Source organism: Abrus precatorius, unplaced genomic scaffold (genome assembly GCF_003935025.1).
Source record: "Abrus precatorius isolate BTA unplaced genomic scaffold, Abrus_2018 Scaffold11, whole genome shotgun sequence".
In the NCBI taxonomy this organism is placed as follows: Eukaryota; Viridiplantae; Streptophyta; class Magnoliopsida; order Fabales; family Fabaceae; genus Abrus; species Abrus precatorius.
This window is the reverse complement of record NW_020874303.1, coordinates 17,492,025-17,516,040: the sequence shown is the minus strand read 5'-3', so window position 1 is coordinate 17,516,040 and position 24,016 is coordinate 17,492,025. Positions and strand designations below refer to the sequence as shown.

At 32.4% G+C, this 24,016-nt stretch overlaps 4 protein-coding genes across 5 annotated transcripts; 2 read left to right on the top strand and 2 right to left on the bottom strand.

Annotated features, from left to right (window-relative positions):
- The first annotated feature begins 122 nt into the window (after positions 1–122).
- LOC113854879 (cytochrome P450 71D11-like) lies at positions 123–2,703 on the top strand. The gene is made up of 2 exons (XM_027486170.1): positions 123–1,200; positions 1,648–2,703. The coding sequence occupies exons 1-2, from the start codon at positions 298–300 to the stop codon at positions 2,269–2,271; spliced, it is 1,527 nt and encodes a 508-aa protein (XP_027341971.1). The 5' UTR covers positions 123–297; the 3' UTR covers positions 2,272–2,703.
- Positions 2,704–4,515: 1,812 nt separating this feature from the next.
- Positions 4,516–14,147, bottom strand: LOC113854538 (signal recognition particle subunit SRP68). 2 transcript variants are annotated; one of them, XM_027485568.1, is made up of 14 exons: positions 13,990–14,147; positions 13,729–13,824; positions 13,544–13,610; positions 13,045–13,155; positions 11,474–11,669; positions 10,116–10,201; positions 9,678–9,873; positions 9,040–9,151; positions 7,857–7,984; positions 7,563–7,769; positions 7,299–7,408; positions 6,678–6,807; positions 5,476–5,622; positions 4,516–5,317 (listed from the first exon to the last, which is right to left on the bottom strand). In XM_027485568.1, the coding sequence occupies exons 2-14, from the start codon at positions 13,817–13,819 to the stop codon at positions 5,096–5,098; spliced, it is 1,803 nt and encodes a 600-aa protein (XP_027341369.1). In that variant the 5' UTR covers positions 13,820–13,824; positions 13,990–14,147; the 3' UTR covers positions 4,516–5,095. The 2 variants fall into 2 exon arrangements, with proteins under 2 accessions (XP_027341369.1, XP_027341370.1); XM_027485569.1 differs by lacking the exons at positions 13,544–13,610; positions 13,729–13,824; positions 13,990–14,147 and having other exon boundaries at positions 13,050–13,155.
- A 1,010-nt stretch (positions 14,148–15,157) lies between these two features.
- On the top strand, positions 15,158–17,808 carry LOC113854464 (magnesium protoporphyrin IX methyltransferase, chloroplastic). Its single transcript, XM_027485452.1, has 2 exons — positions 15,158–15,876; positions 16,987–17,808. Exons 1-2 carry the CDS (start codon positions 15,295–15,297, stop codon positions 17,386–17,388), a joined length of 984 nt encoding a protein of 327 aa, XP_027341253.1. The 5' UTR covers positions 15,158–15,294; the 3' UTR covers positions 17,389–17,808.
- Positions 17,809–18,462: 654 nt separating this feature from the next.
- Positions 18,463–21,117, bottom strand: LOC113855724 (trihelix transcription factor ASR3-like). Its single transcript, XM_027487352.1, has 2 exons — positions 20,355–21,117; positions 18,463–18,722 (listed from the first exon to the last, which is right to left on the bottom strand). Exons 1-2 carry the CDS (start codon positions 21,115–21,117, stop codon positions 18,463–18,465), a joined length of 1,023 nt encoding a protein of 340 aa, XP_027343153.1.
- Positions 21,118–24,016: the final 2,899 nt, after the last annotated feature.

Below are 24,016 nucleotides of genomic sequence, written 5' to 3'. Positions count from 1 at the left end.
AGATGGCTAATAATGCTACAAAGAGTCTTAAGAGGAAATGGGGACATGCCATGATTTGTTAAATAATATTTTGTATTTTATTGGACGGCCATATTAATATTTTATGAAGATGAAATAAACCGAAAGATTATTTAATGTGAGGTGTGAACTCATGCAACACGAGTAGCAGCACAAGAAACCACTAAAAAGCATAGAAACAAACCAAAACTGGCAAAAATATCCCAAGTTTACGATTCTCCTAAACAACATAAATCATCTTTATGAGGACTATTGGAACACTTACTAGTGAGTTCTATCATGATGGATTCTCAAACACTTAACTTGCTAGCCCTTACATCCTTTATCCTATTCATGATTGTGGCACTGAAAATAGGAAGGAATCTCAAGAAAACTGAGGTAACTCTAAAAACACCACCAGGACCATGGAAGCTACCTATTATAGGAAGCATACCCCATCTTGTTACATCTACACCACATCGAAAATTAAGAGACTTGGCCAAAATATATGGACCCTTGATGCATCTGCAACTTGGGGAGATCTTCACAATCATTGTTTCCTCACCAGAGTATGCTAAGGAGGTAATGAAAACCCATGATATCATCTTTGCATCAAGGCCTACTATTCTGGCTTCTGATATTTTGTCCTATGAATCCACAAATATTGCTTTTGCACCTTATGGAAATTATTGGAGACAACTACGAAAAATATGTACTGTCGAGCTCTTCACTCAAAAACGTGTGAATTCATTCAAGCCAATAAGAGAAGAAGAGCTCACCAATCTCATCAAAATGATTTATTCACATAATGGGTCACCCATCAACCTCACTGAAGCAGTACTTTTATCAATATACAATATCATTTCCAGAGCTGCTTTTGGCATGAAATGCAAAGATCAAGAAGAATTCATATTGCTGGTGAAAGAAGGAGTAACAGTTGCAGCAGGTTTTAAGATTGGAGATTTGTTTCCTTCTTCTAAATGGATTCAGCGTGTCACTGGTTTGAGGCCTAAGCTTGAGAGGTTGCATAGACAAATTGATCGGATATTAGAAGACATCATTGTTCAACATAAAGTGGGAAATTCTAAATCCAAAGAAGGCCAAGGTGAAGCAGAGGAAGATCTGGTAGATGTTCTCCTAAAATTCCAGGATGGTAATCAGGATATTTGGTTGACTGATAACAATGTAAAGGCTATAATCCTGGTAAGGATGATAATGTCTTGTAAATTGTTTCATTTATGAAGATAATCTTGCTTTTTGATGTAGAATTTAGATGAATGTTAATAGTAACCCCGGAATATATCGCATATGAGCTCTTCAAAATTGTGCAGTAAGTGGCAATTTTCCATGTTGTATTATTGGATGCCTTCTACATATCCCTGTTGAATTTTGCTACTTCAAAGTGAGGAGTGCACTTTAGAGGATAATGTGAAGTTATAACTGCTAATGGGAATATGAAATTCAAGATATTTGATAACTTCATAGTTTGTTACATTTCTGCACGTAATCTCATCCTTTTTCAATCAACAGTTACAACTCTACATTTTATCCCCAAAAGTGCACCCCTCAACGAAAAAAAGGAGTCAAATCCGTAATTGTTTCTTTGGATATCATTGCATTAGCTTAACCTCATATATAATTACTTTTCAGGACATATTTGGTGCTGGAGGTGAGACAGCAGCAACTACCATAAATTGGGCAATGGCAGAGATGGTAAGGGATCCAAGAGTAATGAAAAAAGCACAAGTTGAGGTGAGAGAGGCATTCAATATGAAAGGAATGGTTGATGAAGTTCTCATTGATGAACTCAAATATTTGAAATCAGTTGTCAAAGAGACCTTAAGGCTACACCCTCCAGCTCCTCTTCTAATTCCAAGAGAAAATGGACAAGCATGTGAGATTCATGGTTATCACATACCTATCAAAAGCAAGATATTTGTAAATGCTTGGGCAATTGGAAGAGATCCAAACTACTGGAGTGAACCAGAGAGGTTTTATCCAGAGAGATTCATTGATAGCCCTATTGACTACAAGGGGAATAATTTTGAGTACATTCCATTTGGTGCTGGAAGAAGAATATGTCCAGGCAGCACATTTGGTTTAATAAATGTTGAGTTGGCCCTTGCATTTTTGTTGTATCACTTTGATTGGAAGCTTCCAAATGGAATGGAAAGTGAGGAGTTGGACATGACTGAGGAATTCGGAGTGACTGTTAGAAGAAAAGATGACCTATACTTGATACCCATCACTTCACATCCATTCCCGGTCAGATAAACCAGATAAGCAACAGCTATAATCTGTTAATTTTGTTATTACGCATTTACTACTAAAATAATGCTTTGTTTCAATGTTGATTTTAGTAGAACTGAAGATTTTATAACGCATCCAAAGCCATTGACACCTATGTTAAGAATCTCCATGCTAACAAGGAAAATTTAGTTGCAACAAATTGGCATGTTGCTAGAACTGTGGTTTAATTATTATGCTTCACATGACGAAGACCGCGTGTGTGTGTGTGTGTGTAGAGTTTTTTGCATGCATTGTCTGCTTCACATGCAACCATTGGTAGAGGTCCTTTAACTGGCTTGGAATGCTTATGCAAACAGTTAAGAGGCCAACAAATGCAAAAGCATAAACCTGTTCAGTGGTGCCAAACTCATTGTAACCGTCTTAACTGTTTAAGATACTATATTTAATCTTTTTAATTATTAAAAAATAAATATTTAATATTTTTATTAAATATCTTTAATGTTTATTTTCTTTATTAATTCCTTTACCATTCACTATCATTCTAAATATATAAAATTGAAAGATTATTCTATTAATGATTAAATTAAATTATAAAAACATAAATCTTTAAAGTTTTCAATTTAAAAAGCAGCACAAATTATTTTAATTGATTAAAAAATTATTTTACTATGAGTTATAAATATCTTATAATGTTTATCGTTAATCAAAGAAATTTGTGCATTGATAAAAAAATTATTACAAATAAAAATTTTCTTAGAATAAATACTCAATTAAAAATATTTATTTAATTTGGCATGGAAGCTTAAAAGACAAGTATCACTAAACAAAAGACACTTGATTATGTAAAAATGAGAGTGCATTGAGTTAATCTCGCTGTAAAAAATTAAAACTCAAACTATATAAGATCGAAGAGCAGATTTATTTAGTACCAAACTTTTCAATACAAATAAATGCAAATTCATGCCCAATAATTTTTATTATTTTATTCATAAATAATATTAAATTAAAGTAATGAAACAAAAATGGAACCATGTAATTTGTATCATGTTTCGTCCAAAAAAGTAATCGTATCATCTGGAAATTTTCATTTTAAATTACTAGCTTTCAATGTGTTGATACTGAATAATTTTTACATGCATCTCATTAAACTGAAGCTTACTTTCCTTAAACGAGACTCGTACAGTTTAACAATATGATTGAATAGAGTGTGGTTGCTTTTCTCATACAAACAACAGGTGATTTGAAGATTTCACAAAGAAAATAGTTTTTTAATTACTAATTAAAAGCAGTAGCAGAGATTATGATAAAATGGTAAAATGCATGAATATGTATAAGAAAGTATAAAAACTTTTGAAACTTAATCCTTATTGTGCAACGAAGTTATAATCTTACACTATTTTTATGAGCACCCCTAGTTAAATAAATAAAATGATTATACATTGATGTAAATATTTGAGATATGTAAAATTGTAGCCATACATGAAGGTGCATTCATATGGATTCCTTTTGAAAAAATTACAAAACTGATTTTCTTAATTTACGTTTTAACATCGACAGATCTTTCTTATTCACGTTGGTTTGTCATACTTAGACATTTACTTTGATTTAATTTTATTTACTTTTCATGATTTTTAATTATTCATTTACTACACACATGCAAATTATAATTATGAAAAGAAAGATTGAATAATTAAATGATAATTTAATTAAATTTGTAGCCATGATTGTTCAGATTTTATATTAGTGATAAAATACATTATTGCATTGTCTATTCTAAATTACAAATTTAAACCCCTGTTATTATTTTCTTTTCTTCTTTAAAGTTTAATATAAATGTATTAATCATTGATTTTTAAAGTTTAAAATTAACATATTGATAGTTAAGTTGTACGTGGTATCAAACAGTATAAATACAATACAAAGTGCCGAAACACCAAGATTATTCTTACAAGAAACTTAATGTGAAATCATTCGAATTAAGGGATGCCCAATGGAAGGGTTGGGCGATTCTCAAGCAATAAATCAACCCTACGAAATTGCATTTGCAACAAATCATCATAGACTATGATACGTTTATTTAGTTCAATTGATTAGTGAGTGTTTGATTGAATTTTAACCAATAAACTTGATTTAAAATTCAAAGATTCTCTGCTGAAAGAAGAACCAAGAATTCAGTCAAAGCAAGGGTAAGGAGAATTAAGCACACCTAATTCAAGGTTAATTTCAGAAGCAGAATCAACCAAACTAAACAATAAAAACAATGATTGAATTTTGAAATCCCAAAACAATGAATTTTAGTTAAGTGTGTGTGTCTCTCACTGACATCATAATCAAATTGTATCCTAGCACAAATTGAAACAAGAACCTAACTAAGGAGACAAATTCAAAATTGCAATCATGATCTTGACATAAAAAAAAATAGAAAGCAAACTAACTCACCAAGAAACAAAATTAACTCCACGAGGCAGAAACCACCACAGAAAAAAAGAATCCTAGGTGGACCACAGCTCAAGAGAGCATGCATGTCCACGAAAGATTAATAAAAGGCACTTATAAAATTTGTGCTCTGCCCTAAATAACCAAAAACTTAACCCACCATGATATTTCAGTTATATTTCTCAAGAAATTGTTACTGTAAATATTATAACTGCATCTGTGGTAGAAGTAACAGCCTGCCCTACTTAAATCAAATGTTATAACAAAATCAAAATTATGACCGAATACAATCTCTCCACTGTAAATATCCAAAAGTGAACCACTCAAAAATTTTATATCAACATCTCAAAATTCATAACAATATTCAACAACGTAAACCACCAGATCAGTCGTTAATAATTGTTCAACTTGACTAACCAAATATTCTACTCATAAAGCTGCTCTTTGTTTTCTTCATCCTATTTTCAATAGGTGGGAATTCAATTGCGTTATAAGCCAGATCCAGCACAATAGGATTACGAGAAATTGCCTGGAAAGCTGGGGGAAAGGCTGCAATGCGTGGAGCACACTTCACATTTGAATCACCCACAGCAGACTCATAAACATCAAGTTTCTCAAGAAGGAACTTCTCCAACTGAAACAGGAATACATGATAGAATATATCAATAAATGTGAATCATGCAAATACTATTCAATCCCAATATGTTACAAATTCAATAGAGTCAAATCCTTCCCATATGATAGATAATGTAAAACAAAATGGGATCACATGAGAAATAGAAACTTATGTACCCGCTCAACTCCAGTCAATGATATATTGGAGATCCTTTCAGATATATTCTCTTGAGTTCTCTTCTCCTCCATGATCCCCAATGCATGCTCTATACAACTGTTAGATCGGCACTCACTGCACAAGTCCTCTAACTCTTTTATCACAGTCTGCTAAACCAAAAAACACGAAAAAAATTAAAGAAAATACAACAGTGATCAAATCAAACGCAAGGCTTGACTATTACTGGTATGAATGTTAAAATATGAGATTTGGCTCCTTTAAAGTGAAGGTGCAGAATTATATATGTTGATTTGAAAATTAAGGGAATGGATGTTAACAACATAATTTGTTATATATGCTTATTTAGTTTTTTATCATAATCTCAACTATTGATTTTCAATCAATAATTTCCCAGTAAAGTGCACTCCTTAATTTAGATGATCTAAATCACAAAATATGAAGCTAAAACAATTACCATTAACCCAATTAGCTCTCATCATAAATTTCAACATGCAAAGCATATCCCCAATTTAGGACAGATTACAAAAAACAAATTGGAGGAATTGACTTTACTAACCTGGAAACATTGTGAAGATTCTAAAATTGTGTGTGAAATCGTGTGAAGTCAATTGGTGACAAGAAGGAATTAAACAAAGGCTACTTGAATAAATATCTCCACTGACCCAAAATGGGTACAAAGATGGTAGTCTAAAGGGCCGGTCATCTGTCTAAGCTAGCCACAAGCCCCATGGATTGTCATCTTTAGATCAATGCCTGGTTAGAGATCATTATGCAGAAAGTGAATGCCAGCAACACCCTCTTTTGGCACTCTCTTTTCAATGCATTCTTTATTGTGAGACTCAAAATAGAGTGGGACCCATGTGATTTTGCAGGTCTCGATAAATTTCAGTCAATAATTAAAAAAATGTGTCAAAAAGAATAAATTAGAAAGTGTGCTACTAGCATTTGTTTAATACAAAATTCTTATGTTTAATTCTTTCCCTGTTGACAACATTTGACTTCACACTAAAAACTTCAGGGTCTCCTAATGGTTGCCAGTGTATGAAAAGATAGAATGGAATACAAGACAAAGCAAATTTTAGAGCCCAACTAGACCAAGATTGGCGTTCAAAAAACATATCACTGCAATAAAATAATGCTCTAGCATTGATCAGTATGGTGTCCACTAATCTGATCTTAAAAATTAAATGATTAAAATTACCTTATTATCACCATCTAACATTTGAAGCTTTCTTAAGGCATCATCAGCCAAATTTCGTGCATGACAGTACAAAGCATATGCTTCAGCCCTCTTCCCAGCCACACTATATGACTTTGCAACATAAAAGCACCTGCACACAGGTCATAAACATGTACATCAAAATAGATTACCTTCAGTTCAGGTAGCAACACCATCTCTTCAAAACACCAAGCACAGATTTAGCTGTAGTGGCAGCTAGAAATCACATATCTGCCTACCAGTCCACCACTCAATCCCCCCTTCCCTGGGGCCGTTAAGGAGGGGAATCTTGTAAATGGGATGAACAAGATCGGTAAAACTTAAAAGCATTGCAAAGGTAAATGATCATCACAGTTTGTCAAAGAGACAAACAGCAAGGCTTGTTGGTTGAACAGTAACTGGTGTGGTCTCTGCTCTTTTCTTTTACAAAATCCCAGAAGTGCTATTGGTATAAAACCCTTTTTATTTTAGAATACAAACTTTACAAAGTAACTCTTAGATTTTCAAAAAAAGATGAAAATACCATGTGTAAGCATGTCTACATCTGGTAAGCAATTGATTAAATTTTTAAGATCAGTAAAAGTATTTGCACCAGAAGCAAACCTTTCTGCTCGAAAAGCCAAACTTTTGCATGAACAAACTTCAGCAAAGCTAACTTCTTCTGTCTTTTTATCCCTTCCAGAACTGACTAAATCGGATAGATCAGCTGTATTCTGCCAAATATAAGAACCATACAAGCATTGTCATTCCATTTGAGGAGCATAGCATTAAGAAAAATGCAGCAGCCTGGTGGATCTTCACACAAAGAAATGTGTTCCAAAATGTGTTCATTAATGCAAGTTCACAAACAAAAACATGGATATCAACCTGTAGCAAGAGATCATATAAGCGAACAAGCTCTTCAGGTTTGGTGACTTTTTCATTTTTATCATCATGACGCTTTGCAAATTTACTCTTTGCAACCTTAACCAACAAGAGGTTGCGTTCAATGGTTCTTTCTCCTAGAACAGCACTGACAGCCTTATCAAGACCATTCAGATCATCTTTCACGCTTTCTGCACTTCCTGTAGTGGCCTAAAATGTACAGAATATAGAACATCAATTACATGTAAAATTTGTTGATAATTCATAGTTAACAGCAAAAACAAGAAGTTATCATACCAAATCAGCCCGAATATAGCCTCTGGCTTCATGATATGCAGAAAATATTTTGTCAAAAATAACAAGTCTTTTGTCTGCTGGAATTGAGTCTGCCAAGGGACCATGTATATCTTTCTCCAGCTCCTGAGCTGAGAAAATTATTTAGATAGAAGTGTTACTTGATATAGCTAGAACTATGTTGAGTTAGAGGAAAGGAAAGATACCATACATTAATTCACAATCAAATACATTTTAAGACTCTCCAAATAATTGTTGCATGATTCATAAATAAGAACCCCTCTCCCCCTATATTTGGCAAAATATAACATGTTTGAATTGATAATATATTTATCACAAACAAACAAAAAAACAGTATGCAATTGTTATTAGAAATTTAACTTACAATAAAATTTTGGCAATGTGAAATGAAGTCTTGGAAAAATAGATTGCAACAAATTTAAAAGTTGGCTCCAAATAATTGTAAATTTCCATTGAGCCAGACATCCACCATATTTAACAGGTTTGCACCACATTGGCCACCACATTAGCAATATATTCCATGAATCGATTTAATATCTCCACATTAACTAAGTGAAAATTTCAAAGTAAGGACCAAAAGGAGCAATATGGATGTCAACAGTGGGATAAAAGTCAAAAGAAAATTCCCACAAATTCAGGGATCAAAAAAATAAATTTTCATTGACCAACTATATTACCACAAGGAGTTACTTTGACTGCATCTACTATGATAAAAACCAAACATACTTTTGTTTTGCTGAAAACTCACCACCAAAATACCATGGCACTGTCACAGTCATTATTTGACAACATTGACAATAACACACAAGTTTTAGATGCAAACATTTTCAATAAAGAATTTGTCCAGAATTTGCATCATCAGCATCCACAAGGTGGAAAAGCAAACTTCTAACTCATCACAGTAGATGCCATCTACTATAATCAATATTGTAAATAATTAACTTTTAACACAACATACTCAAGAAAATGATGAAATAAAACACATGGAAAAGAATCACAGGCAGACTAGTAAAATTTATTTTGCAGAGTGGAAAAGAGAGTGCTAGGTGGATACACATGGGACAAAAGTGAGGTTAAGATTTGAAAAGATGATTGAGTTAATCAACAAATCACTTCATTTTCAACTTACTTGCTCTCTAATTTATAGCAGAAGAAAGCTACCAACCTTTCAAGATAGCAACCCTTGTTTTGGCATTTGATATAGGAAATCTGTGGCCAAGCCAAAGAAATTCTGTCATGGAAGCAGCTTGTTGAGATCTTGCCTCAGCCATGACAGCCTGGAACAAACACAATTAAATTATTAATTTTTATCATTGAAAGTGCATGCATGAAGCCTGTTATCTTTCAAAAGAGCAGCCTTCCAATTCAAATAATAGAGCTGGTTGAGACTCTTGAATGAAAATTGTAAAACACTGTACAAAGAAAATAATAGCAAAAATGACCTTAGGAGTATGAGAAATTACACAATTTTCTAAATATTTGAAAGCAAGTTGAATATGATCAACCACATTAGTTGCAAAATGGAAGGAACCACACATCAAGTTGAATATGCATCCACTTAGGTGTTGAAAGATTAGGACTTTTAGGAGTTCTTGAGTATTAAGGGGGATAATCCAAGATAGTTTATTAACATTTAAAATATCATCTTGTGTGTGCATTATTGAGCCCCCATTTGAATAAACATAAAAATGAAAGTCTATCTCTAGGCAACATGTAGTCATAAGTTATAATATGAACTTACTGATTTGCAAAGATATGCATATTACTTTAGTTGTTTTCTATATGAAAGAAATCTATACCAACCTCTAATTTAGCTTTAAAAAGGTCTAATGCGGGACCTTCCATATCACCAATGTGCAAAAGTTCTGAAGCTTGTAGATTTGACTGGCCAATTTTGTGAAGGCAGTAACGGATACTAGGTTCTAGTTCCTCAACTCGCTCACGACACAAAACTTGGTTATCAAGATCTCCATATTTCCCCAATTCCTCATATACAGCCCTATCAAATATGGGCATAATTAAAAACTCAAGGCAAGGTGAGCAAGAAATAGAAGCACTGCTAGATCAGACAAAATAAACAGGCATTTGCCAGCCAAAACATATATCATCAAATCATTCAAAGAATTATCTCATTCATCTAAGCATAAGCCTGCTCCTTTAATCTCCATTTCAGAAAAACAGCATCTATTTTGTATTCTTTTCAAAGCAGTATGATAGATCAAAAAGGTAGAGTGAATGTACCTAGCACTTTTGAAGTGCATTAAAGCCACATCCCAATTCTGATCTTGCTCAAACAATAAACTCCCCTTCATGTAGGATTCATATGCCTAAAATCCAGTGAACAAACAAAAGTGAAAGAATTTTCATTATTCATCAACAAAAGAAAAATAGCTAAAAAAAGAGAAACTGTAAAACCACCAAAGTATACATTTTGAAAAGCTTAAGGCTCCTAAACATTTTTAATAAATTGATAAATAATTATCAAACAAGTACAGAATAGGATATACAAATTAAAAAGGAACTAAAAACCATTATTTTTGGAATAATTTCTTTAAAAGTTAAATTTAGGGTGATTTCTAACTATTTGACCATGTAAAAGTCTTTTATGGTGTATCAAAGTTGAACTCTAAAATATATTCCATTTCCTGTAATTTTTCGTAGGTATCAATATGGTCTCCAAAATACTTTTTACTTGGAAATATTTCGGTGTATATTATTTCAGTCAAACAGTACACTCGCACTAATAGAGAGGGGAAAATAATATTCCATAAAGGCTGGTTACAACAAGGAAATAGGAGAGATTCCTATCACAATATCAGAGCAATTAAGGCTGATTACCCAATTTACAGAATATTTACAGCCAAATCTAATCAATCAGAATATTTACAGAAATAAAATCACAATAATATTTGTTGACAGATTATAACAGATATTGACTGATTATAACATTTTTTATTTCAAATTCATTCTACACTTCCAATTTAACACTAATTTTTGTGGATAATCATAGAAACAAGAGGCAGAATTTTCCAATTTGAAACCAATGTATTCCAGTAAAACTCATCAAATATCTTATCTATTTGAAAAGGATACAATATAATTTTAGTTTTAAGTTATTTATTCATCTAATGCTCTGTTTACAGCAATATCGCAAGATTATAGAAAGAATCAATAAGCATTTCCTCTTATGTATGTGTAACAATTTTTTTAAAAGTAAAATAATCTATATTACAAGGATTATAATGAACAACTGGAACTAAAATGAAATTTATCCGTGTTCCAGAACAGAAAGTGCATTTTAACTTTTTTTATTCTTGTGCGTTTATGCAAATCTTACTTTTGTAGCTTTACTACCTAAGATCAAACTACACACATAAAAAGCCTTAAAAGAAAACACAACTAAAAAAATTGATTCTATAAATAAAAAGAAATATAGACATTTGAAATGCTAGTGATCTTCTCTGAAGAAAAGGATTGAAAAAAATCTGTACCCAAGGAAGGGGGAATGAATAAAATACAGCAGAAAATTAACCATAATTAGAGAAAAAAAAATTTTGATATCACATATTTTTGTTGCAAAAAGTGACTAAAAGACACACCTCAGCCTCCAAAGATGTTCTAGAATCTGCCTTGACTGCACACAATTGTGAAAACAAAGTGGCCCATTTTACTGCTTTCCGCAACCGACCAATCAAATATATGCGTTGACGTGCGTTTGGGCCATTTGGAAGCTGTCTTTTCTCCATAGCATGACTCCAAGCTCTCTCTGCTGAATAGAGAATTAGGTGAAGAAACCTGAATTGAAACCAAAAAACTTTCAACATTAAACATGCATTGATAATTAAAAAGTTGCCAGGCAGACGAAATGTTTATTTTCCATTTTCCAGAAACTATTAAATACATTTTTGAAAAACTAAGGAAAGAGCAACCAAGGTCTAAATGATGGTTTATGGATAGTTTAAGATTCAGATAGTGACACACAAGTAATATGAGCTACAAAACTGCAAAGAGAGATATCTAAAAGTGGATCAAGCACAACAACCCCAGGGAATTATTACTCTACAAATAAAGAGCATATAAACCTTCAATCAGCGTAATCTCATCACAAAAATTCAGCCTACTAATGATTATTTTATCAGTGAATGCAGTAGAATATTAGACCTCTGATAAAGGTGTACATCAAAGTAGATACAAGAGGTGCCAAAAACCAACCCAAGTGACCAAAAATTTTACTAAAGGAATGACAAAAAAACCCCACATGGCAGAGAGAGGGGGGAAGCAAGGAAAACCAGGTTTCTGGTTTGAGAACATGGGGTGCTTCAGTATAAATAAAGTAAAAAAAATTCAAAACAGTCCTTTCATTCCACAAGCAATTTGGGCAAAATGTAAGGAAGACAATTTTAAATTTGACTGATCTAATAGATGGGAAATCCCATCAAAATGATTCTAATAAGACATTGACCATTTTTAAGGACACTGCAGAGGAGTCGCCATACCTCTCCACTTTTAAGTAGAAAACAAAGATTATCCTAATAAAATACTCTTGGCATTCCCATGGCAAACTACATGTGCACATCAGATGCTTCCTGGTAACTAAACAATAAAAGGTCAAGGATATTTAACTTAGGAGGCACTTCACAGAGTTCATACCATTTCAATAAAAAGTTAGGAAGTTAACCAAATTAAGTGGGTTATTCCTGAAGTACAGTGCAATCTTGCTCCTACAACAGGACTGCTGAGTGCTGAACTAATTTAAAATACTATATCTTTAATATTAACCAGGAAAGTAGTAGATTAGATTCCATAACTTTTAGTTTCAACTTTCAAGCCCCATCTTTAGAGTTTGGTTAATTGCACAATGACAACCCATCAACATATTGTTAAATTATTCAACAGGTGAATATCACTACAACTTCTTTTAAGATTTATCGGAGTTTTAATTGCTATATAAGTACCAGCACTTCATTCTTAAAAGAACCCAGACCTAGACACAACCTATTACAGAGAATGATCCCAGAAATAACTTGACAGCAACAGAGATAGTTAAGCCTAACAACCAACAGGAACCAATCTTTTACATCATTGCTTCCTATAGCACAAATTCAAAGTCAACAACAAAAGGATGCTAGACTTCTATAGGAAAAGAAAATACATTGTAAGTAAAGCATACCTTACTTCAGTGACAGTAGACTCAGTTATGTTTCTTTTTGCATATTTGCCACGACCATGGGTAAACTTCAATGATTTATATAACCTCCTCAAACGAGCTGTGCAATACCTCCTACAGCATAAAGGAAAACAAGCTTATCCATTACCAATCTATACATATTTTAACTCGTTAGTTAAAGCAACAGCTTGAATCAAGGTTTCCATAAGTTGTCTTGTTACAACTTCATAAATTGAACAGATAGTGCATAGTGCTAGGAGACTCAAGGTGTTGTGTTATATAGGAAAAAAACTGTTATCCGCATCATTCAGAATAAACCCAAAGCTGACATGTCCTCAGCCATTTTCACTGGTACAATTCAGTTGTTCAGTAATAGAACTAGTACATTGTACTTGTGGCTCTCCAATATTCTTAGGGATGCAAAATACATCTAAAGACAGAAAATAAAATAAATAAACAAAATGTTAGTTAGCATCAATTAATCAAATATCAAAATACGTACCGATAGCGAGTGTAATCTCCATGGCGCAAGCCATGCTGCATTTGCGCAGATTTTAAGAGCTGCAATACTGAAAATAAATAAATAAATAAAATATTAATTACAGCAATCATCAAAGTTTCATAGGTAAGAGGAATGGCATAAGAAAATGAATGGAACAGCATTGCACAGCGAAGGAGAAGACACACCGTTAATGGAGAATTTGGGAGCGATCTGATCAGAACTGATCGAGTTTGGAGCGTCGATTTCCATAGCGGACACTTGACTCTCCTTTCCCATCAAGTCTTGATTATTTCAAAACATTCACCGATCACCGATCAGAAAGAGCGAATTAGAGGAAGCATTGAGGTTTATACGATGCATTTGATTGGAGAGAAAATAAAATTAAAGCTCCGTTTAAGGAGCAACCAAAAACAGATCTCGAAATAAAGATAGGAAATGAGACAAACCTGGCGTGCGAGGGTTTCAAGTATCGTGAGAGTATTGAAGTTGAAGTAAAGAGGTGCAGCCACAAATGTGAGGTGCGTTGTGAGAGAAGGTCCCTCCGATTTCTGAAACTGAATGGAATTGTGGATGGGAGGAAGGAAGGAACAGAAAGACCCGCAGTAAACAGATACAGTATAGTCTACCCCAAGTATCCATGAGTTTAAATGGGCCGGGCCAGCATGTCTACTATGCTGTTGTATTGTCATTGAGTCACAACTGGCCCAACAACTTTCTGACGGATAGTTTTTGGCCCGTGATTAAATCTAATTAATTATATGATACTAAAAAAATCATCTCCACATAAAACTAATATGCAGTTTGATTCTATTCGGACATAATTTAAAAATCCCAACAAATTAAACGGTACAATATCATTTTTGTTTGATTGATTTCTTCCATTTTTATTTATTATTTTTTACATTAATTAATTTTAAATTTTAAAGTAAGTAGAAACAAAAATTAAAATGAATTTGTTAAAAAAATACAAAGATAAAATCGTAAAAAAAAATAATAATAAATTCTTAATGAAGAAAAAATCAATTGAAAAATGTAAATAGTAGTAATTGGTAATGCAATTCAATTTTTTAGTAGATAAGAGAAAAAAAATCAAAATAAAATGATTATTTTTTCATATATTGAACTTCCCTACCATCAATTTCAATAAATAATCTTAAATTTACTGGAGACGATTTTCAATCTTTAAAAACCAACAATTAGAAAAGCTTTCAACTTAATTAAAAAATATGCATACATATGAGTTTCATGTAGGATGTGTCTTATAGTAATTTATCAGTATTTTTTCAATCAATCTTTATATTTCAAGTAATTTTTAATTTCTAAAGCATAGATATAAGTTTAGCACGAATAAAAAATGCTTAAACTCAAAAGCTCATTTTAATCGATTTCTATCATTATTTTTAATAAGAACAATGAAATTAGGAGAGTTCTTCCAAATATTCTTATTAACATTAAGAGTGAATTCAGTTTAGTTCAATTTAAAAATAAAAGGTGAAAACTAAACTGAATCTTAGTACAAAATGTGATTTTGCGATTTTCAAATTCTTTAATAGATTTAACGGTTTAAAAACAAATTGGTTTGATGTTTAACGATGATACTTGCAGCAATGGATGAAATTGGGGTGATATAGGCTAGTTTAGGAGTAGGACCCACGAGAATCAGGGAAACTGGAATGCTATCTTATCCTGGATAACATTCCAACCACCTACTTCACTCCCTTCTTCACACTACAGCCCCATCACAAACCAAAATGGCGTTCTCATCATCCTTATGGTCTTCTCTCTTCGTTCCAAATCCAAACAGAACCAGCGTTTTCCCTCCATTTTCCCCCACCAATCACAAACCACATAAACTCCCTCTCTCAACCGCATTCGCCATCCCTCCACTCTCAACCGCCACCGCCGCAGACGTCTCCGGCGCCATCGACGGAACCACCATCGCGGTCGTAAGCGGGGGCTTCGTGGCGGCAGCGGCGGCGGTGCTCTCTCTGACGGACCCGGAGAGGCGGCGGCAGATGCAGGCGGAGGAGGTGGGCGGGGGCGACAAGGAGGTGGTGAGGGAGTACTTCAACAACTCGGGGTTCCAGCGGTGGAAGAAAATTTACGGCGACACTGATGACGTGAACCGTGTTCAGCGAGACATTAGGTTGGGGCATTCGAAGACGGTGGAGAACGTGCTGAAGATGTTGAAGGACGAAGGGTCGCTTGATGGCGTTACGGTTTGTGACGCTGGGTGTGGCACCGGTTCTCTCTCTATTCCACTAGCCAAAGCGGGCGCTGTTGTTTCCGCCAGTGATATCTCTGCGGCCATGGTTGCTGAAGCTGAGAAACAGGTTACCTTCCTTTCCTTTTCCGCTCGTTAACATTTTACTGTTTCCATAAGTTTGATCGACTATTTCTTCAAAAGAAAAATTGGCATACTTACAATTACATGGATGTGGTGATATATGAGATAATAGCTTAGTAATTAATAATAATGGCCCGTTAACTAAGTGGTTTTAAGATATTAGTAAGGTAGTGATTGGCCGGAATAAAATGCATAGGAGGTAAGGGTAAAAGCGAGTGAGTCTTGTAAATCTTTTGAAGGAAACACGGTGGTGAAGGGCTTCATTCAATTTGGTTTCCGTTTTTAATTTAATATTTTGTTATATTTTTTCTTTGTGAATCAGTCAAGATATTTCTCTCTTTTATTAAAATTTCTTATTTTTCCTCACATTTATTAAAATCTATTTCCGCCTCTTTTCTTCTTGAAATCAAACAGTCAAACATTGCAATAAAAAATAATAAATAAAAATATTTTATTAGAATTTCTGCTGACATTATTTTTTTTTATAAAAAGAGTATGTTGCCTTTTTTAATATTTTTATTTATTTATTTAAAGTATTTGTTAGTATTTATCATTAAATTATAATATTTAAGGTTAGTCAAGCATTGAATTTTGGGCTTATTTTTTCCTTAAATCAAGAAATTTTAGCTTTGATGGTTTAATTAGTTTATAATTCTTTTTTTTTTATTATTATTATTTTCATATTAATATAATATTTAATAACCGTTTTCATTTAAGAGAATGAAATAAATATAAGAAGGAAAAGAAAGAGAACGGAAGTGAAAGAATCTTCGAGCATCAAGTTTAGTTAAATGAGCTTGTTCAAGGAAGTTAAGCTCAAACATAATAGTTGAGCTAATAAGTAAAATGAATACCTGAGCTCCTGTTAACATGTTTGGATTCGTGTTCAGAAGTCCATGAATCTACGTTTAGTTCAATACTATTAATTCTAACTTCTGCGCTAAATCAATATTCATAGCATTATTAACGTATTTTCAAACACACGTTATTGTGATGAAAGTATGCTATTGCGGCGTGCCCTGATATAAAAATTAGACGAGCTCAAAAAATAATTCGCCATTCCTGAACTAAAACAGTGACTTCCTATTTGGTGCAGGCAAAGGAGCAGCTTGTAGCGAGTGAAAATGGAGCTGTGCCTGTGATGCCAAAGTTTGTAGTGAAGGATTTGGAGAGCTTGGATGGCAAGTATGACACAGTGGTTTGCCTTGATGTTTTGATTCATTACCCTCAAAGTAAAGCGGATGGGATGATTGCCCATCTTGCATCATTGGCCAACAACCGATTGATTCTGAGTTTTGCCCCTAAGACATTTTATTATGATCTGCTAAAGAGGGTTGGAGAGTTGTTCCCTGGGCCTTCAAAGGCTACAAGGGCATATCTTCACTCTGAGGCAGATGTAGAGAGGGCATTGCGAAAGGTTGGTTGGACGATAAGGAAGAGAGGCTTAATCACTACTCAATTTTACTTTGCTAGGCTAATTGAGGCTGTTCCTATGTAGTGTGGATTGGGAGGTAAGTTTTGTATAATTAGAGGAAATTCTTAGTGTAAATTGTAAGGCCTTTTATTTCGTGATTTTGTATGCTATGATTCTCCGCATATAATTCTATTATGTATATTTCTTCATAGTGTAGAAGATGCTGATGAATTGAGGCTATATTTTCTGGGGGAGTTGTTTATAATAAATTTGTATGGTAGGCAGTTACCAGTCCATTGTGTTGACGGAGTAGAAGCGAGCTCCCTTCATGTTGTTCCGAAATTTACAATGGTTATTAGTGAAGAGAAGTAGTTAGTTCTTGTATTGCCTTTTTGTTATAATATATAACAAAAAAATTTGGTTTCAGGCATGTAAGGTGATTAACAATATTCTGAAAAAAACAATGCAGATAACAATCATTCTGACACTTTAGTTTCTCTATTGTGTAAAATCTCATGGTGGCATGTTTAATGAAGAGTGGACCCTTGTTACTTTTGCATTAGAATGATAATTTTACATTAAATTTTACTGGAAAAACATAAATCAGATTATGCTAAATTCATTTTAACTAAAATTAATTTTTATAAAATCAAGATCATCCAAAGACAAAACATACACTTAAACTTTTTTTTATGACATGTTATATATCAGCTGATCACGGTAATGTATGTAAAGTATCAGTATAAGCTGTATATTATGTTATATTGGTAATACATATATAGAGTACCACAGTATGAACGAGAAGCAATGGACGCTATACTAACAAATGAAAAATCAAAATGGTTTCAGGTAAAATGCTGCCTTAAACACCACACTCTTTCTAAATCCTAAAAGGAATTTGGAAAAAATAACAGGTTTTGTGAGCTGCATGTAGAATTGAAAGAATTAACATTAACTTCATGAGAACAAATGTTAAGAAGGATAGTTTTCACGAAAAATAAAAAATATATGCTTTATAAAACTGAGGAGTACTAATGAAAAAGGTAAAAAATCGATAACAATAAACTTTAGTGCCAAAATCAACAGTAATAAGCAGATCCTTGTAAAAAGATGTGGTTTAGTTGCCCCAAAGGATCGGTTCTTCTGATCTGAAATCATTTACAGCTTGTCAGCAATTTTTGTGAGAGCATCTGTGAGCTTGCCAAGGGCTGTAACTAAGCTGTCAGTTTGCTGCTTCTGCTGGTCCCTAGCTAATTGGCAATTTATGTTCTGTGATCCAATATGGGTCTTTAGTATGTTAGAATTCCTCCTTAGAACTTTGATAATATTGTTGTTGAAATCTGTGTTGTCGGCGCTATCGTCTGATGTTAATCGCTTTCTCTTGTATCCCTCTTGGAACATAGCTTCTTTATGACATCCTGAACCAATATATTTTTGTTGAGATTACCATAAAAAAAGAGGCCAATAATGCTTAGGTTTTTATATGTTGTTGAATCACTTGTCAATCAATTAAACAAAAATAGACTTCATCATGAGTTTAAGGAGTGACCATGGACGTACAATATCAATGACTAAAGCAATATTTTCACATGCAGTTAATAGCTTGCAATAGGCAACACACGAGTAAAATACATGGAAATAACAGTAGACAGTGTCTGTCTCAAATGATATTCCACAAGTCCACTTTAGTTGATCCAGACTTAGTCAGAAAAAATAAGTTTTGTTTTCAACTATCAAATGCTCAATATATATTGCATTGGCTTGCCAAATGAAATACATATTAATGGTAATAAGCAATTTGATCTTTTTCAGCGACAGATGCAGAGGCAGAGCTTTATGGAAAGGGGTGTGTTAACAAATAGCTTTTTTTAAAAGGAAACGAATAGCTTTTGAAAAAGGGAAAACAGACAAAAAAAAATATGCAGTGATATATAAATATGCCGACCAAACGTTAGTGTAACCGCTAAATTTGCTTGATTTGTAACATCATGAGTCAAACTGAACAGTTTGAACAGCTTAAAAACTTGTGGACTTAAGGCTATAGGCTATGAACAGGAGTGACCAGAATCCGTAAATGACCACAACTGAGATGATTGGATTTACCAGGATCGTAGTTTCCTTGGCAAGAAGATGGTTGTTGCTGTTTCTCTGCAAATCAATCCAGAGCAACAAGAAAATAATAGGTCAATAAGAGAAGGGTAAATAAATGATAATCTGTATATCCTTTGGAGAAACAGAGAAAAAATTAATGAAGCTACACTGAAACACCAACACCTCTAATATTTGAAGTTTCATAAGTATTAGAACTTGCATACTTACACGTGCCCTAAACTATTAGGTATTCAATTAAAAAAATATTTGGGTTTGCGGTTCAGATATTTGAGTCGACACCTGCATTTGAACACTTGAACTAATACTCTAATATAAATGATCGCACATTAGTATTATTAAAAAAATTATTTTTTAACTTTTTAAAAACTTAACTTGAAATATAATGTAAAACATTTTTTAAAAAATGCTACTTATATTTTGTAAGGCTTGATATCATTTAAAAAATATATAAAATGTAATATAATAGTGTGAGAAGGTAAATATGATATAACTTTATTTTAATTTTTCATAAACAATCAAACATGTACATTATAAAATAATATCTGTTGATATTTGTTCTTAAAATTATTATTATTATTATGTGTGTACCCGCGCACCCTGTGTCCCAATATCCTATATTTTAGATATAAGTTTTCTCCAAGTGTCTATGTCGTATTTGATGTGTATGTTAGAATCCAAGCTTCATTGACAACCACATATTACAACCACATATTTTATTCCTAGTTTATTTAACCATTATACTAAAAACCTACTGAATAATATTTTCCCCACATCGTTTGAATTTATTTTATGATCCCTGTTCTGGGCAATAAAAATTGGAAAAGGACTACTCTCTGTCATTCTATTCTCTTAACATTGTAACTCTTTCATGTCAATTATTAATTTTGAGCAATACAAGCATACAGAACAGACTGTAATGGAATAATGCAACTTGGTACCTGAAGCAGGCAACGTGAGAGTGTGTGTCATTTTGAGACTTCCTCTGGTGCTTTTTTCCTTAAGACTTGATATTTTCAAATAACCGTTGACCATATTGCCTGTTATGTTTGTCTCCATGTTCTCCTCATCAGTGCTCCACCCCATTTTTTCACTTTCAACAATGGCCTCATCTTCCTCTTCATGATCATCATCCTCATCCTCCTTATATTTCCCTCCCACCATTCCCTCAACTTGATCACCATTCTCCACCTTTGATGTCATCTTAACCCGTGACAATGGAAATGCAGCAGCAGTGCAAACTCCTCCATCTAACACATTGTACACCACAGTATCAAAGAACCCTGGCAACTTCTTTTCTTTTCTCACATCACTTCTCATGATCCAAAAGGACTCACTCTCCTCCTTTACGCTTGACTCCCACTTCTTGATCTTCCTGAAATCAGTGAGAAGATTGCCCCATCTTTTTCTGCACTGAACAGCACCTCTCTTGACACCTTGTTGATGACAAAATGATGACACCAAATCCCATTTTGGATCAGTGTGAACAAACCCAGATGCTGATCTGTACCTACAAACCTGTTCTCCATTTTCGACCATTTTCTTAGCCTCTATGAGAACAAGTGTTTCTTGTCTTGTCCATCGAGGATGTCTTGTGGCTTTGGTTCTTTGGCTTTTAGGGTCACCCTCTATTGCTTGTCTTCCAACTGGGGCATTTGGAGACTCAGCAACACCCTCACAACTTTTCTCTGAATTTGGTGCCATGACTTGTCTTGATCACACGCTTTGTGTCACTGGAAGATAGACTATGAGGATATGATGAGAATAAAATGATACATATAATAAAATGTGCCTTTACTGTGAGTGAATGAACTTCCAAAGTAGGATGCGATATTTTTCGTGTAGGTAACTTCTTTCCCACATGTGATTGTTTTCCTAATATGACACTCATTTATATGGACACTCACAAGGATGCCCTTTCCTTCCAAGTAAGGAACCATTCACAATGGGCATCAAGAAAAGACCAAAAACTTTCTTTGGGAAAGTCAACGGAGACTTCATAAAGGTGCCCTCTACTCCCAAGTATTGAGCCATCATATTAGTATAAATACTTGGAGCTTTTACCAATTCTAACTCTTTCCTAAGTTTCTTATTTTTTTTATTTATTTTCTATTGGATAATGTTTTCAGAAAAGGCAAAGAATCGTATTTTCAAGACTTGATATCAAGAAATTATCTTAAAAGAGTAAGAGGGGTCTAATAAAATTAATAAATTGTAGCACGCTGCGGGTTTGGCAAGGAAATAAACACATATCTCACGTAAAAGGAAAAAAACTTGAAAAAAAATCGTCCATCAAAAATTGACATTGATTATCACACATTATTTTTATTCCATTTTATATCATCCTCTTTTCGGATTATAAAATAAGATAAATTTATTTTCAATGCTATTTTTTCTTTACCAAATATTTGCGTAAGAAAAGTATAAAAGAAACAAGTGTAAAAATAATTTTGCATGAAACATAAACGGCTCTTAATAAGAGTGCAAATGAGCTAAAATCTACCCAAAAATAATAAAAAAGGAGTGGTGGTATATGCTTTGCTATTAACGCCCAAGACAAGTGCCAAATTAGGTGAATATTTTATTTTATTTTTTTGGAGAAAAAAACAAACACAAAAGAAATGTTAGATAATACTAGTCAGATGTATGTTAACTTTTACTGTGGATTGAGCTTAAAAGTAAATATGTGTGATTTTAGTTTTCTCTAACCTTTTTCTGAAAATATCAAAAATTTCGATATTTTTACACAAAATCTTAATAAATTAAAATTATTAAATTATTTTAAACCTTCTTTTTCTCAAAACAACTTAATTCAAACATCAAATTTCAGTCAAATATTAAAAAATATTTTTTCTTTCATTGAATCCTAATATTATATCTTAAAAAGAATTCGAATCTTGTAAAATTGTTACTAGATTTTTTTACTTTTAAACATTCAAAGTGATTTCATATGATAAATTTCTCAAATATTTGGATAAAAAATAATAATTAGGTGGTTTTGGGTAGAGTAAAATTAACAAAAAGACCAAATTTTATTTTTCACAATTTTAAAAAGTAAAAAAAAACTTAATTAGTTCAAAAATAATTAAGATGGTCAAAAATAGATGTAAGTCAAAGAGACTAAAAATAAAATTAAACTTAAATTTAAAACAAACATTTATTCTTTTTGTGTTTTGTAGGATTATTTAATAATCTTGTTTAAAACGTGCCTTTATTCCTTTACATATTCAATCAAATTAAAATATGAAAAAAAGAAGGGAAAAGCTGTTTTGAAGTTAAGTTTTTGGTGAGTCTACTATTTGGATAAGATCTGAGCTTCTAGGTTCTAATGATTTACAATTGTTCTATAAATGTCGTCTTCTGGGAATATTTTTATGAATCATGGTTCTTAATATAAAAAAAAAAAAAATCGTAGGCTTTTTTATTTTGGGCCAGTAAGAAATCCTCTTAACATAACTAGCGGCCTACAACTACAACCCACTTAATGGTGTTTTTATAATCAAATTTCTTTTTCTGTTTTTTTTTTATGTATAATCAAATTTTTTAATGAGACGTTTTGTCTTTAAAAAAATATATATTATCTCCGTTTATCCCTTATTAAATTTAAATTTCCGAGTGATTATACAGAGAAAAAAAAAACCATTGAAGATAAAGTCGAGTTTTAAATTAGTAGAAAAAAATTTGTTTACCCAAATCATAAATAGGAAAAAATTTGTCCTAACATAAATCATGTGATTTATTCCTAATTGTCTTTTCTATCCTAAACCCACCACCGTACAAAAGACTAAATTTTGGAAAGGCAATGGGAAATTTCACACTGCATGTAGTCATTGTCATTGCTTTAATTGGATCCTAAACGACGAGAAATAAATATAATGAAATCTATTATTTTTAATCAAAATGATATATGGATTGAAAGAATAATAATGCCAACTAATCATATACATAAATATGGAATATGATATTTTTTATGTTCCATTTTGGAGTGTCAAATAGGTGAACAAAAATAAAGAAATGATATTCTATAGATAATGAGACGTGTATTTACAAATAACTAGTAAATTTTTTTATCAATCAAAATAATTGTTGTAGTTTTCAAACATTTGTATTATATAACAATTTATATTTATTATTAATATTTTTTATCATTTAAATACTATTTTTATGTATTTTCTGATTTTATTTTAAGTTATATTTGGTATGAAATTTTGAAAACTAAAAACCAGACAAAAATTTAAAACTACGATCATAGAATTGAAAATTATTTATAATTCGTAAAAGCTTCCAAACTTAAAATTGAAAACCATTTTCAAACGGCCATAAATTTCTCAAAGTTTTCTTAAAATACTGACAAAGTAAATCAATTGAATTATTTTAACCTTCATTCTACTCAAAACTATAAAAAAGAAAACAAAATTTTATATTCAGATTTTAATATTACATCTTATAAAATCCTTTAAATTTTATTTAAATTTATTATATTTTGAGTTCTAAATTTTTAAATAGTTTTAAATCCCAAATCCATCACAAATTTCTAAACCATGAATAAATTTATAATTTAAAACTGCAATTAGAAAAGAAAAATATAAACAGAATTAAATTC

Bases quoted from the DNA above. Each gene is read 5' to 3' on its own strand.
- LOC113854879 (XM_027486170.1), top strand. From the start codon at position 298: ATGATGGATTCTCAAACACTTAACTTGCTAGCCCTTACATCCTTTATC. The intron at 1,201-1,647 runs GTAAGGATGATA...ATTACTTTTCAG, and splicing joins ATGTAAAGGCTATAATCCTG to GACATATTTGGTGCTGGAGG.
- LOC113854538 (XM_027485568.1), bottom strand. From the start codon at position 13,819: ATGGGAAAGGAGAGTCAAGTGTCCGCTATGGAAATCGACGCTCCAAAC. The intron at 13,156-13,543 runs GTACGTATTTTG...TTTATGCTGTAG, and splicing joins GGAGATTACACTCGCTATCG to GAGGTATTGCACAGCTCGTT. The intron at 9,874-10,115 runs GTACATTCACTC...CATATTTGATAG, and splicing joins ATGCACTTCAAAAGTGCTAG to GGCTGTATATGAGGAATTGG.
- LOC113854464 (XM_027485452.1), top strand. From the start codon at position 15,295: ATGGCGTTCTCATCATCCTTATGGTCTTCTCTCTTCGTTCCAAATCCA. The intron at 15,877-16,986 runs GTTACCTTCCTT...TATTTGGTGCAG, and splicing joins TTGCTGAAGCTGAGAAACAG to GCAAAGGAGCAGCTTGTAGC.
- LOC113855724 (XM_027487352.1), bottom strand. From the start codon at position 21,117: ATGGCACCAAATTCAGAGAAAAGTTGTGAGGGTGTTGCTGAGTCTCCA. The intron at 18,723-20,354 runs GTACCAAGTTGC...ATATTGGTTCAG, and splicing joins TCTCACGTTGCCTGCTTCAG to GATGTCATAAAGAAGCTATG.